Source organism: Psittacula echo (assembly GCF_963264785.1).
Source record: "Psittacula echo genome assembly, chromosome: 1".
NCBI classification, from domain to species: Eukaryota; Metazoa; Chordata; class Aves; order Psittaciformes; family Psittacidae; genus Psittacula; species Psittacula echo.
Genome location: NC_137735.1, coordinates 64,664,756 through 64,679,968, shown reverse-complemented (window position 1 = coordinate 64,679,968; position 15,213 = coordinate 64,664,756). Strand labels below are relative to the sequence as shown.

Below are 15,213 nucleotides of genomic sequence, written 5' to 3'. Positions count from 1 at the left end.
CAGAACCTAACAAACAAATAATAAATGTGTGTTATACATGCTTTAATTTCCACTTTTTGCTTGAAGCCCAGGAGAGAGGAGGTCTCATTACTTCCTTCCCAAGCTAAGAGCAAGAGGATAGATAGGTACATTCTGCCTAACAAACAAGGTACAATATACACTGCTCGGTCAGTGTAGTAGTTCCTGGAGCACCAGTATCTCATCCTGGGTTCACTTACAAATGTATAGTCTGGGTAGGTGTGTAAGAATAGAGGCTAGTACTTCGCCGTCCTGTATGTGTCAGGGTGCTCCTCATTGTCTGCTTGGCCTCCACAAGTGGCTGTCACATCCTGGTGCCAGGGTCCATATGCAACCACCCTACCTTGCAACCTGAGAAGCAGAGTTCCCAATTCAATTTTCACATCTGAAGGATAATGAACTCACAGAAAAGGGAGCTCTGCAGATCCTACTTTCCATCCATTATCCATTGCTTAACCTCAATGACATTGAACTCAGAGGGACAACCCAGAGGATTACGTAAAAGAGCCATTGGTGCTTTGTAAAAATAAGATTAAGACATGGTCCTCCCTTGCTCTCACTGCAATATGCAGTCTTTGTAAGGCACCTCTTTTAAGCCCACATAGCAGAACATGGCTTCAAGTTTTAAAAACAGGAAAATATCTTCCCAGCTTCCATTGCTGTACCTCCCATTCTTCAAATATAACAAAAAGTGAACTATATTGAACTGTTATTTAAAACAGAAAATGAAAAGTTCATTTCTACAAGCATTCAGATACTTTTTCTATGCAAAGTATTAATTTCATTGCGGTAGAAAACATCACTGTTTTCTCAAGTTATTTTACTCCTTTCCCCTTGGGTAAAGAATATGCAGAATCACGGATTTTCCACACAAAAATAGTTCTTGATGGAAATATAAAAGGTAGATGAATGATGTTTCTTCTGAAGCAATATACAACATTATATTTACCTTTGCCTGATTAACTGCACTGAAAATACTATTTCTGTTTAGATATATTAAACCAAAATGGAACATTTTTCCTGGTTTTTTTTGTTTGTTTGTTTCTTTCTTTTGGCCTATGTCATTAAGGCAATTTCAAAGTCATAGTGGGTTGTTTCTATTAAGAGGAAAGAAGAATGGTATCAATCAGATAATGTGGAAAACACAGTGCCTTTACCACACTCTTCTTTCGGTAGTGTCAAAGCAACCCATCCACCACCCAATACATTTCCAAATATACTCACAGCTGAACAAACACAGAGGAAAACAACGGGATGCAGGGAATCACAAGGCATCCTGATTTGCTCCTGTGTGAGCCAGCTCATGGCAGAGGCATGCTGTGGACAGGATCTCCTGGAATGGTGATGGGCACTGAAGGGCAGAAGCCAGGTGGAACCTGCAGCACCAGGGAGGGCAGTCTCTGCCTGCCCCACTGATTTAGTGCAGGAATATGCCAGCCTTGGCTAAGTAGCTGTGTTGTTTCTCTCTTTCTCCCCAGTATAAGTGAGTGCATGTGATTTAGCTTCTAATTGGTCTGACCACAGCAGGCTTTGTCTTGAGCTGTGGCTTTCTCCACTACCAGTACACATCAGGGCATTTAGTTGCCCTGAACGAAAGGTTGCTCATTCACTTTCACCACATTTGACTGCTTGGGCAACATGTCTACTAGAAGCCATTAACATCTTTCAGCCTAAGATGAGGGGAAAAAGCAAAACTCTTCCACCTCACTGTGAATAGAATGTCATAGTTAAAATTAAGCAATCATTGCTCTGCCACTAGCGATGGCCATTGCCCATTTCACCAGTGACAGAGCAATGACTATAAAAAATGTTTACTGGAGGGGAGCCTTGGAGGAGATCTAGTCAAAGCCCCTGCCTGTAGCACTAGATCAGGGAAGCTATGGCTGTGCCAAAGCAAGTCTTGAAAGCCCCCAAGGACACAATCTCCCAGGATACCATGTCTCAATGCTACACACTCCTCACAGCAAAGAAATTTAACTCTTACTGATTTCTTCCCTACGTTGAGCCAAAAAAGGCACACAAGCTATGCCTGGCACACCAGAGATTACCTCTTCAGGCCCTGCACATTCCTTGTGATACCAAAAAACAAGGAAGCCAAAGCAGTGACCCCTCAGAGCAGCTGCACTTCTCCCCAGTGCTGCTGCTGGCATAGCCAGCCCACACAGGAGCAGCACAGGACGCCCTGCAGCTGCATCGTTGTGATCTTGTGAATGTATTTGAGAGAGAGAGGAAAAAAAAAAACCTTGGCATTGTAGAAGGAAGAGTGTGGTAAACGCCATAATTTGGCTGGGATTAAAGAAACCACTGGAAGTTCCTTAGTTTTAAATTTTGCACAGATGTCAACTATACTTGCTCCTACTGTCTTTAATTTAATGTCTGGAATATTGTGCTAATGTAATTCAGATGACATATGACTGGGAAACAGCCAGACCAACAGATTTGTGAAATTTTCTTTTCATGTTTAGATTTAATACAAAAAAAGATCTCTCATGTGTGGCTTTTCTACACAGCAGTGTAAAAAAATGCTCAAGAAGACTATGAAAAATATCTGCGAGTGCACTTGAACATGCCTGAAGACAGACCAGAAGGCAGTTGCACATTGGTGCAGTGGTGGCAGCTGCCATTTTCTTGTGTTTTTCCAGCTCAGCAACCAAAGCTCTTCTTCCCACTGTGGACAAGAAGAGGCAAATGCCCTCCATTTTCTTCAATTCCTCAGCCCTTTTGCCAGGTGCTGGGCTGAAGAAGCGTATAGGCACTGATCCTGAACTGCTTCAGACATTTTCAAAATGCTCACACTCATGGAGTGCCACACGTTTTACTCCATATTACACATTGCAAATCAGTTTGGTATATTACAAATGCTTTAGATATGGTGTTTGGTGGTGATTTAGTGAATAAAGACTCAAGGAAACTAATAAACAGCTCAATCAACTGTAATCAGATTTTTGGTCAAGTGAAACAGACAAGCTAAATTCAGGGTCATGTCTATCTAACTAGATGGTGCTTAGACTGGTCTGTTAATGTTTCCGTAGCAAACAAGAGCTGAAGTCATCTTAATCTCATAGAGATCTAAGAGTTCAGTTCACTTTACCTCCTAACATACGGAAACAGCTTCAGAAATTGCTTTTAACAAATAAACAGCTCTTGGAGTGACCCTACACAGTCCTTTTTAGCCTTTCATAGAATCATAGAATACTTAAGGTTGGAAAGGACCTTAAGATCATCTAGTTCCAACCCCCCTGCCATGGGCAGGGACACCCCACACTAAACCATGTCACCCAAGGCCTCATCCAACCTGGCCTTGAACACCACCAAGGATGGAGCATTCACAACCTCCCTGGGCAACCCATTCCAGTGCCTCACCACCCTCTCAGTAAAGAATTTCTTCCTTATATCCAATCTAAACTTCCCTGTTTAAGTTTGAACCCATTACCCCTTGTCCTGTCACTACAGTCCCTGATGAATAGTCCATCCCCAGCATCCTTGTAGGTCCCCTTCAGATACTGGAAGGCTGCTATGAGGTCTCCACGCAGCCTTCTCTTCTCCAGGCTGAACAGCCCCAACTTTCTCAGCCTGTCTTCATACGGGAGGTGTTCCAGTCCCCTGATCATCCTCGTGGCCCTCCTCTGGGCTTGTTCCAACAGCTCCATGTCCTTTCAGCTCCTTCACAACTTATTACAAAATATGTTCGGAGGGCATCATGCTTTTGGAAGAATAATACCAGTATATAGAGACTTAAGACAAAATGAACTGAATACTGATCCCTAAAGTTGTTTTATATGCATGATTTTACCATCACTGTGCCTTCAGTAAGGTCTTGCTTAGCTGATTACAAGTTAAATTACTTTCTCTACAATGCATTTATAACTACTTTTTTTGTCCATGATGTTTTTAGATGGTGGTGGGAGTACTGATTCCCTAGCACAGTCGTCTGCAGCTGGAAGGAACGTTAGCTTGTACAATGCCCTGTGGTAGAGCTACCCAGGTACACCCAGGGCAGCACTGCCTCTCAAGAGCAAGTTTAGGTAAAATAAAACCCCTCGGAGTGGTATGTTTAATGTTAAAATTTGTGGAAGAGTTTGAAGAATTCTTCAATAAATAACTTTAAAATGCTAGTCTAGTCTCAGCGAATGTGTGAGTGACTCATATTGTTTGGGATCTGTTTTCATTTGTTGCATTATACAACTGCAATAATACAAATTTCTCCTCAGAAAACACCTTTGAGTCCTATTCATGTGCAGCAATAGGTTCCTAGTTCTCTTAATCAGCTTTCTAGTCAATTACTCTTTCACTTGCTTTGAATAGTTGATTGACATATTTATTGCCAAATTCTCTTCTTTGATTAAAGAAAAAATACAGTAAAGTATAAGGTTCAAAATTTAGCTGCCAAAGAAAACCATGAAAATCTACATGCATCTTTCTGCTTACCTCTTTCAAGAAAATATAACATACACAACAGCCACAGGAGCTTTGAGGCCAAAACTCCATTTTAAAGAAATTTACCTTTTCACCATATTATCGTAGATCTACAAGGCATCCATTTTTTCACTTGAAATGTTGACTCGGCTTTAATCTTCAAACATACGGATGTCATTCTCTTTTTGCTCAGAGGCACTGATGCAACTGAAGAAAAACATTGAGTTTCTGGAGGGAGGCCAAGCTGGATAGCAGCAGCATAAAGTATACAGTGCTTCCATTGACATCAGATCTGGAAGCAAATCAGATATGAATGGAAGACCCATAGTGAGTCAGGTTTGCATGTAAACCTCCAGTGAGTCTGGAGTAGCTCCAAAAGCTAATGTGATATCAATGAAAGAACTGCACTGTATTCACATTTAGATATTTCTGCAAAATCAGATGGGGTTTAGTTCATGGACTAAGATTTGGCCAAACTGTGGGGGTAATTTTTTTTAATGGACCCATCAAAACTTCAGCAAAGGATTGTTAAAACAGTTACACAAAACAATCAGAACTCAGAAATCCATGGTTAAAGAGGACACTGTGACCTGCTTTAGTTAAAAGAAAAAAAAAAAAAAGAGAAGAGAGAAATATTTTGGACTCTGCTTTTTGCAATACCAATTTTACCTTTCTACACTTGACAAACATTTATTTTCGACAGAGGGTTCTTGTTATAATCTTTTATTTCTTATTAGCAATTTCAGGTGTTTTTTATCCCTTGGCTGCTGATTGATGGATTTATTAGTTCCTGGATTCTACGAACAGTTTTGTCTTGGGATTAGAACAATTTAGAGTGAACATAAAAGTAATACCTTTCTGAACAGCTTTCAATTATAAGTATGTAGGCTATCAAGTATTCCCCTGCTTTTTTAAATATATTTGCTTTTATTGTTTTCTGAAATGCATATTTTATTATTACATCAGTGTTGCTCTCCTATTCTCTCAATTCATGCACCAAGTTTTTGAAAAAGAATAAAGCAAATGGAGAAGCCAGGAAGAAACAAAACAGCCCAATTCCTATTTATAAAGTACCACATTCTCCTTGTTTTGTGGAAAGCAACATACTTGTCCTGCTCTGCAAACTTAAAGCAAAATATATAAATGCTACCCCATCCTCATTTCTACTGGAAAGTTAAGGCTCTTTCTTTTTATAAACTTGCTATCTTAGAACTTCCTACTTACTGGTTTCTTTCTGATTTTGCTGAACAGGAAGGAAAGAAATATGAATACATTCTTGTTTTAGTGGGTAGGTTTAAAAGTGCTCCTTACCCACTCAGAAATACATCCCTCCTGTGCAGTCCCATCCTGATCCACCATGCTGATGTCTCCCCGGGTCTCTTGAATGTCATTTTTAGAGCACAGTGAACTTGATATTTTCTTTTTTGTGTTTTGTACTGTATGTCAGTTACATAATAGCAAGATATTATGAAATCTATTTCATGGCATCGATTCAAGTCCAGAATAAATTTTGCTACCTTTGCAAGGACCCAGTACAATTTAAATTTGTGATTGCAAGGTGAGGAAAATGTAGGTCTTCCACCAAGACAACAAAGCCAACATGTTACTCTGCTTCCTCTTCTCAAGTTTCAGGCACACTATAGGTACCCCCTTCTGTACTTTTCTCTTGACCCCAGCTCTGGATCTACCCAGATGTTTTGATGTTTGATGTCTTATGTTGTAGCCAGGTGGCAGCTTCAAGAACGAAGATGTAGGATTTCTTGAAAAATTTTGGTTTTATATTTTTGTAGCATGCATTAAGTATGTTTTAACAGAGATTAATTCTGCCTTTGGGAGTAAACATTCAGTCTCACACCCATTCATTCCTTTGTTTATTCTACAGCTATGAAAGAATACAATCTCATATTAAAAACATGCTAAACATTAGCCAGTCCTGGTTTTAGAACTGCACATATATAATCTGGCTCCCAAATTCTTCTGCAACCTCAGGGAAAGTATCCACTTCAAACAGGCTCTCTTTTCAGCAAGCACCAGGGCTCTCTGTTCTTTCCAGTTTGCGAATTTAGTGAGTTCTTCATTCTCATCCACCTCCTCTCTCCTCACTTACTGTTACACATGGACACAGGCGATCACCCGTGACATGCCAGTTGGATACAACCTTTTCTACCCTTCATGGAGAGGTAACCTAATAAGTTCTTGTTACATGCATTGGTGGGAAGTTTTCTAATAGTGCTCGAATTTTCAGGCTCACTGCAAATGCCACACCTTTTCTTCTTCTTTTCAATTGTGAAATTCAGCTTCCTGTTTCAATAATGATGCATAGACAGTGTGACACCAGAGTCTTTGCATACGTGAACTTTCTAGGTAAATGCTAGCTTGACTCACTCCACAATTAAAATTTGCTAGAAGGAGACCCCAATATATATATTTGAACACTGTTATTGTTCAAGGGACAAGGATAAGCAATTCCTCTTAATTTGAGATGTCAAAGAAATGAGTGAGAAAGACTAGCAACAGATGTACTTTGTTGCCTTTGTGCAGTGGAAAAACAAAATAGAAACTGAATCCCTGAGTTATTATTTTTGTATGCATATTAAAAAATATATCAGACTTGAGTCGAGGTTTTATCTAGCCACTACATTTCAGGCATTAATCCGCTCCTTTTATGCACTGCAGGCTAAAAGATTCTCCATTGAGTTGTGCAGGAGCACTGTATGAAGGCAAATGGTAACAATTTCTGTCTTCCCTCCTCAGTGTGTAGGTGGCATCATTCATATTCAAGTATAGAAATAACTAACCAGCAGTGTTACCATGTTAATGCCAGAGAGAGATGGCATTATTAATAAAAGCCAACTATGACTCCAAAGCTCCAAAAGCTTTCCTATAACTAGAGGAATGTTTGTGCATACATGACTCAAATCTAAAACATGCCTTCCTTTATAGATTTCCACACACATGCTCTGGAAATACCTCATATTACAAAGAATATCACCTTGGGAGTATACATCCTTTGTGTGGATTAGGCATTAGGCTAGCATGTACAACCCCTGTACATCAGGCTGATGAGTCTGTAAAAACCTTTGGGCTGCGCAAACTTTAGGGTGTGTGTAATCTGGAGAGCTGGTCCTGTGATGCACAGTTATTTCAGTGTGGCTACTTACCTGCTTAAGAACATGGGACTGTGGTTTTTTCTCATGCCCCACATGGCTTGCAGCATAAAAAACCAAATTCTGGTGGGAATAAACTTGCATTTTTCTCTACATCTGTAAGAACTAGAATAACTCCATTGACACGTACAAACTACTTGTAAGTAAAAATTTTGTAAATAAAAAGATTTGACCCTTGGAATCAGATACAATAAACTGAGTTAATCTACCAAAGATAAAAAGATAACTTTATTCCTTGATACTAATTTTTAAGTCATAAAAAATGGTCAGAAAGTTGCTACGCAATCCTTTCCATTTGAGCTCTCAGTTTCCAGTTTCAGCCATTGTTTTGATAATATGATTTATGTACACCATCCCAATGACATCCTTAGTACTTTTATCCCAGAAAATACTGATAAAGGTATATGTGGTCTTTTTTCTTGGTTGCTCTGAAGCCTATGCCCTTTTTCAAATACATCACAAACTTGCTGTCTCCAATTCAAATGCTCTGTCACATTTTCCCTGTCTCTCCAGAGCTTCCACATTTCATTATTTTTTCAGGGCAGCAGCTGCTGGGCTCCTTCTTTGAGGCTCTCAGCAAAGCTCAAAAGCCAAACAAAATACACAGAAACCTCTGAACTAGATTTCCATTTTTCTACAGGACTCCTGACCTATTGATCTTTGCAATCTTAAGGGTCAATCACCACAAGAATTAGCTCCTACCCTGTAACTTAATAATGACCCTTACTGTAGACAAACTATTCCTTGTCATCATTCTTCCGGCAAGCACACTGAACCTGCTGCTTTCACATTTGTCCTCCCCACATCACTAACCTCTTCTTATTGCAAACACCCATCTTCCCCCAGCTGCATCCACAGCTGTGGAAGTGGGGCCTGACAGATCTGAAAATGCAAGGCAGCAGGCTGATCCTTCAGGACTCAGGTCATGGGGAGCACCCAGAAGTGGGTACCCTGTTGTAAAGAAGAGGGGATTCAACTTCGACATATAATGTTTCGGGTCGTAGACCTAAAATCTAACATTAAGTCCTAATCTGCTAAACAGAAGAAAAAAAAAAAAAAGAAAAAGAAAACAAACAACACAGATACCACTTGCACAAATACTTAAAACTGTGGATGTTTATTGGATCACAGGCTCAGGGTAGGAAGGCATAGGTCCTTACTGCAGTTGAGGTCCAGAATTCATCTCTCACTGCAAAGAATTTGGCCCATGAGAAGCAAGCAATACTTCTTATAAATGGGGTATATATACTCTTGATAACACAGTATAACAAATATGTCCAAGTACTACTACTAACTCTTGCAGTATAAGAAGTCATAAAAAAGTTGCAAAAACAATTGAAATGCCAGTGTGCTCAGGGCATTGCACATAAATCGGTATGTCATCCAAAGAGGTGTGTTTGTCATTAAATGAATGGATTTTCACTGGTGAATTAGTATTAGCAAATTCATTCATGATACTGGTAACATCATGTTTGTGTTCATACATGGGTGTAATACAGGGGGACCAGGTGATTATTTCTAAATGGAGGTTGTGAACACTTGATAAATGGTTAGCATGCCATACCAGTTGTTGATCTGAAGGATTTCTGTTGACTTTTCCAGGAAAAAAAAAGAAGAAAAAAGATGAATCCAGGCATCAGTCCTTATAAACACAGTTTAAACAATGTGATTTCACAGTTGCTTAAAAGTCACAGAGCAGCTGCGTTGAAATTGTAAAATCTGCAGTTTCGTTGTGCCAATGACTTTCTATTGGCCTCAGTCATAAAATAACATACTCCTAACCGAAGTTCTCTGCTAAACAAAAAACACGTCCAGACTGACTAAAAATCAAACTCAGACAAGCAAAAAACAATTTGGCCTTCATCTCGCTGGGCCCAATTGGTCCAATAATAAACAATTTTATTTTTCTTCCTCACTGCTACTCCTACCGATCATTACTTTATTCCCAATGGAAAAAATAAAGCACTGAAAAGTAACTATTGCTGACGGGAATTCATATATAGTACTTTGTCCTCCTGCAGGAGTTAATGGCATGCTGAAATTTTTCTAACTCTATTACTTTTTTTGTACAAATTTCAAATTTGCCGACTGTAAAAAAGGATCTGCTTGAGGGGGGTTTCTCTCCAGCAGTGAAGACAAGCAAGTCCTAATCTTTCAGCACTGCCTGGGAATTCAGGTGATGGCTTTCAAATAAAATATTGCTTCTAGAGTAATAACTATTTTTAGCCTACATCTTCTGTCTGTAGTTAGAGGGTACATTAAGGTCTAGTGTACTGTATACTCTAGGCAGAATAAAAATAGGTTCTAAATATAGCACTTACTTGAATGCAAAATAGATGTTCCAGATAATACTTCAAGCAGTGAAACTACTACAACACTGTACTGCTTATAGGTATAATGTCAGGTAATTGGAGAAAACAGCCTTTTATTTCCGTGGTGACAAGTAATATTTGAATCACATACTTCAAAACAAGGAATACATAGGTAGGTATATTGCCCTTTGCTTATTTAAGGATAATGTTCTAAGTCTGATTTCTTTGTGCTTTTTAATCTTATTTTTCTAGTATTGCATGTGGGGCTTTTATGATTTTCTAATATTGCTTGTGTTATTTTCATGATTTCACTCTCCAACAACGGTGATTTGTCAAATATTTGAAGGACTGCATGCCAGGATAGATGGGGTACAAAGCCTTCTTGAGGAGTCTGTAAACAATCTACTATGATTTGCATCAAATTATATTTGTATGGGATTGAGTCTGTTAATTTTGTATTCGTAATGGTATTTACCAGCCATATGACAGGATAAAAGAGAACATGGTACACTGTGGCTATGATCAAAGTGTCAAATATTGAATCAGTAGGAAGCCCCAAAAGACATTCTGATTATCCATTTACATTTCTTAAATTTAATTCAGTCTGTTGTTATGCATACCCTTAGATTTAGAAAACAGTGACTATTAATCTTCTGAAAGGATAAATAAAATTGATCTCTGTGGACATTATCTGATGACTCATCTGTTGGACTGTGTGGGAATTCAGTTACTATCAAATAAATTTTATTTTTGGAACAGCTACAGCTAATGCAGTCATCATGCTGACAATGTGTACCATTTAACCTTAGGGCTTATATTAAATTAACAGTGCAACTAAAAACGTAGACCACGATCATTTAATAGACTACCTAGGTATACAAGCACTGAGCTGAATCTAGATTTCTATTTGCTCAAAAGGACACCAAATCACTACTGTTCAGCTTTCAGGGTTAGTAGTCTATTGAATTGGAGGGGACCTTCCATACCTTTCAGTGATAAGATTTCAAATTGCTTGCAGACTCAGCCTGATCCCCTTAAACTATTTCTAGTTTTATATTTGGATGGCAATGGCAAATGGATTATCTCATTCAGGTCAGCAAGAATTATTCAGCCTTCTGTCTGAATACCATTTTGACCTTCATTTCAAAACCAGCACTCAAAGACTGAGAGCACCACACAGATCTCTGCTTTAAGATCCACGTCACAGATGAGTTGCACTCCACCAAGCATCATAAACCTGCACTGTGAAAAAAAATGACAGCTAACAAAATCTGTTTTTAATTATCGGATGCAATGTGTCACATAGATTCCCAGGCAGTTCACACCTTCCAGGGCTGTTGTTTTACGTATGCGGAAATACGACTTTGAATGCATTAATTCTCATAAAATTAGTGATTAATGTGTTTCTTCCGAATCCAGAGCTTCCAATACCAAAGATGGCAACTGGGAACAAATGCTGGTAAGGTGCACCACCATCTGTCTCCATTTGATCTCTGTACTGATGGAAAAGGAGGTGATCACAAGGAGTGCAGGATGATTCCTGGAAAGCTGTGCTAAATCACATGGAAGATGATTCAGAGCACTTTGGTGATGGAAATTGATGCATCACTCGTTGCCTTCTGGATTCTCCATTAGCCATACAAGCAATCTAGGTTCTAATTTAAGTCCTCAAGATCTACAGTATTTATATTTGGCATGTAAATTCTCTCAGGTTACACAGACTGTGATAAAAAGCATAGGTTCACCCTAATAATTTTTATTTTGAAATTCAGTAAAGCTTCCAAAACTTTTGGACGGTAAAAAACCTGCTAGCAATGATAATAATAATAATAATTAAAAAAAACCCCAACAAACAACAAACAATAAGAGTTTTCAGGTAAACTGGATGTTCTGAAATGTCCACAGCTTTGTCAGAAATGCTGTATGATTTGCTTTCCTTAAATCAAGAGACAAACATGTCTTAGACAAAACATGCTTCAGTTTCATTTTGATTGTTTCTTCCCTGAAATGTAACATTTCATAGAATTAATCTCTCTCGTGTTTCATTTTCAATAATCAAAGAAAAAAGCCATCATGCAGAATGGATTGTAAAGGAGACTTATCTAATGCAGTGAAACATAATGAGTGATTTGTGTTTTCGTTAACTGATTTAAATCACAGCTGAATCCCAAATCCCTCCTTGCCAGACAGAATGTAAAGTCTGGGCAGCTCTAGACTTCTAGCAAATCTGAACATTGACCTTGCACATCTTTTCTTTCACTTTTTGAATGCTCATGAACTTAATTTGAGTGTAAGTGTCTCAAGGATCAGTTTGAAACTGTTTTTGAACTCAGCTGGGTCATAGGAACTTTCTCAGCACTCTATTCTAATTTGCAGTTTTGCTATAATAAAAGCCCCAAATATATTGCTACTGTCTAGACGTTTTATCTGAAACAAGTGTCCTTTCTACTCTCAGAGGACTTTTCTATTTTATTTCCAGTAAATCAAAGTCTGTGAAGAGCTTTGGTTCTTATTAAGACATACCCTTCACAGTCCAGTGACTGCCAACGGAGGCAAGCCATTGACAGTTCATTTACATATAAGTGATGACTTCCATCAGGTAGTTGGCTCAGAAATACAATGGACATTTAGAGCATATCCAATATTTCTTGTTCTTTGATGAGCATCAAGTGCCAATTTATACATAGAAACCAACTATTGGAAAGTGAAGGCTTCTCTTCTCTGACCTTACCCTGTCTTTTGCAGATCTGGGCTGACATACTGTCATTCCACTAAATGCAACTTCAGTCCTCCAAAGAAGCATGTAAAGCTGGTGTCAATAATCATGAAAACAACCTTAAGTTTTATTTAAAAGTGCCCTGGCTGCATTCGTTGATAGTGCATGTCACCATATTTTCTGTAAAGCAAAGTTTGGGTTTGGGGTGGAGATCTGACCCCTGCAGTGTCACAGCACCCAGGCCAAGCAACACAGAGGTGTGGGGCTGCTGATCCCTAGAGCACAGCCAGACAGACAGCCACACTATCCCCTGGGGCTGAAAAGACTGGGGAGAGAGGGCAGCCACCTGACAAGGGTAACCTGGACATCACTCCTAATAGTGGATGCTAATGGATACACAGCTGAAACAAATACAGCTTGACAAGGCAGAGGTAGGTGATCAGCCTGTTGTGGGCTGCAGCTGGCTTAGGCAAACACAAAACAGGGTTCAGTCCTTGATGCAATTGTGCACTTAGGCACTATGGCAAGTGGAAGAGTGGAGGAACCAGTGGTTACCCATACCCATAGGTCTGGCAGTGATAACTGATGATGGATGTGCACTTGCTGTCTGGAGAGGATGGGGAGAATTAACCACTCAGGTTAATCTTAGTTACTTTACTGAGAGTGTTTGCTCTTGAAAAGAATTATTTACAAATTCAAGAGTACCGCAGAAGAATTTTTAGAAAATAATAGAAATATAATAATAGAAAATTTTAGTTAATAATAAAAAATAATAGGAAAAAAATAATAGAAAATAATAATTAAAACAATTTAAAAGTCTGAAACAGTCTGAACACGTGTACGCTCATTCTAGGATGTGGATGGAGCCAGGGTACACGCCGCACAGCATCATCTATTCAGAAGATTATTTTTTACATTTGTGTCTAAAAGGATGAAGAAAAGCAGAGAAGCAGCCTTTCAATTACCCTGCTATTTCAATTGAAAGCAGGCAGAATCCATGCTGCAGCAGCAGCACCAAGTGTTTCAACTCTTCTCCAAATTAGCCTCTGCACCCAAGTCACCTTCAAAGCTGCAGCATCAGTTGTTCATACGCAACATGCCTCTACTTTCAAACTAATCAGCAGGAGGGTGGTTAACTGATAACCTAGTAGGTCATTTTTAATCTTGGAAATGATAATCGATTGATTTTATTCTGCCAGATGCTTAAGCACCTTCTTTTGGCAGAAGGGGCATGAACAGCTGGGGATGGATAGTTGGAAACTCCTAAAGGGCATCAGCTGGCAGTGGATTGACACCCCTCCCTAAGCAGCACATCTATTTTAGAGGGTCCCCATTGACTCTCACCTTCAGGTGGGCTGGGTGCTGAACCAGCTGCTGGTGTGCCTGTTTGGCAATGGAGAAGAAAACTGAAAATAATACCCCTTAATGATTTTCTTGCATCAGTTGTCAGCTGTGCTTACAGGACAAAAAAAACAAGCCCTGGCTGTAGTGCTCAGTGCTTGCCTTCATGATGCAGAACAGATTTATGCCAGTTTTGGGGACAGAGGTACTATTGCACCCACTGAGGAAAAAGTAGAGGTGCCACTTACTCTTTTTGGCCCCAAATTCTGAAATATTTTCTGATTTTTTACAGAAGGATGTTGCCTCTCCATTTACAGGAAAACTATCAGCATAAAGATTTGTCCCTTATACACACTAAAGATAAAAGACCTGAAAAAAGAAACCCACTGGCTTATATGTTGCCCTAGGAAGGTTACAGTTTGGTACAGTCTTTACGTTTTTCTCATCACTTGACTATGTCATAGTCTTGATCTTTGACTCTATTATGTACATTACACACCGATTCACTCCACCAGGTACAAATTGATACATATGTTTGGGTTTTTTAATTGTCTAAAATTCTGTAACCTGCTGTATTTTCACATTTATTTTTATGTCCTTGTTAAGAAGGTCTTTGACATGAAGGAATCCTGTATCCTGCTTACTCTCAGATGTAATATTCTTTCACTACAAAAGAGTGTCTCTGCACTGGAATTGATTTCTAAAGACTTAACCACCTACTTTTCATGCAGTGAAATCCTGATTAGAGAGGTGATTTTCTTTTCCACTCTCCCACTGAAGAAGTTGCTAATGCAGCTGACACTTGAAAATCAGCTTGCTTTGACTTCTGATGAGAAAATGCTGCAATTAAAAATAAACATGTATTAATTAGAATTATATCAGAAGTTTAATAATTAGAAGTTCAACAACAAAGGCCTATAACATTTCAGCACAATCCCCCCCAAATTCTACATTCTTTGGAGAAGACTGATAAATGCCTTTCCCCAGCTGAGATTATTCAGAAAAGTTAGGAATGAATTTTCAGACTGTTTTTAGGAGACCAAACGGAGACCAAACTTATCTTGGTGACTTGGGCTGACTCTGTTTAAAGAACCATGTTGGTTTTGCAAGCAAAGCTCAGTTCAAGTGTTCAAGATGTGAAATTGCTAAGTTATTCCTAGTTTCAATTACTGGATTCCCCTAAATCACTTCATTTGCAGGCCATGGAGAATAGTTTTCCATGTGATCAAAGACAAATTACCAC

The 15,213-nt window shown here is 39.0% G+C and overlaps 1 protein-coding gene across 1 annotated transcript in view; it reads right to left on the bottom strand.

Moving 5' to 3' along the window:
* Nucleotides 1-14,712: 14,712 nt before the first annotated feature.
* Nucleotides 14,713-15,213, bottom strand: part of LOC308232779 (uncharacterized protein) — a gene marked incomplete at both ends in the record, with an annotated part of 67,108 nt that continues 66,607 nt past the window's right edge. The window contains 1 exon segment of the mRNA XM_080638908.1: nt 14,713-14,810. Coding sequence (XP_080495034.1) covers nt 14,713-14,810 — 98 coding nt within the window.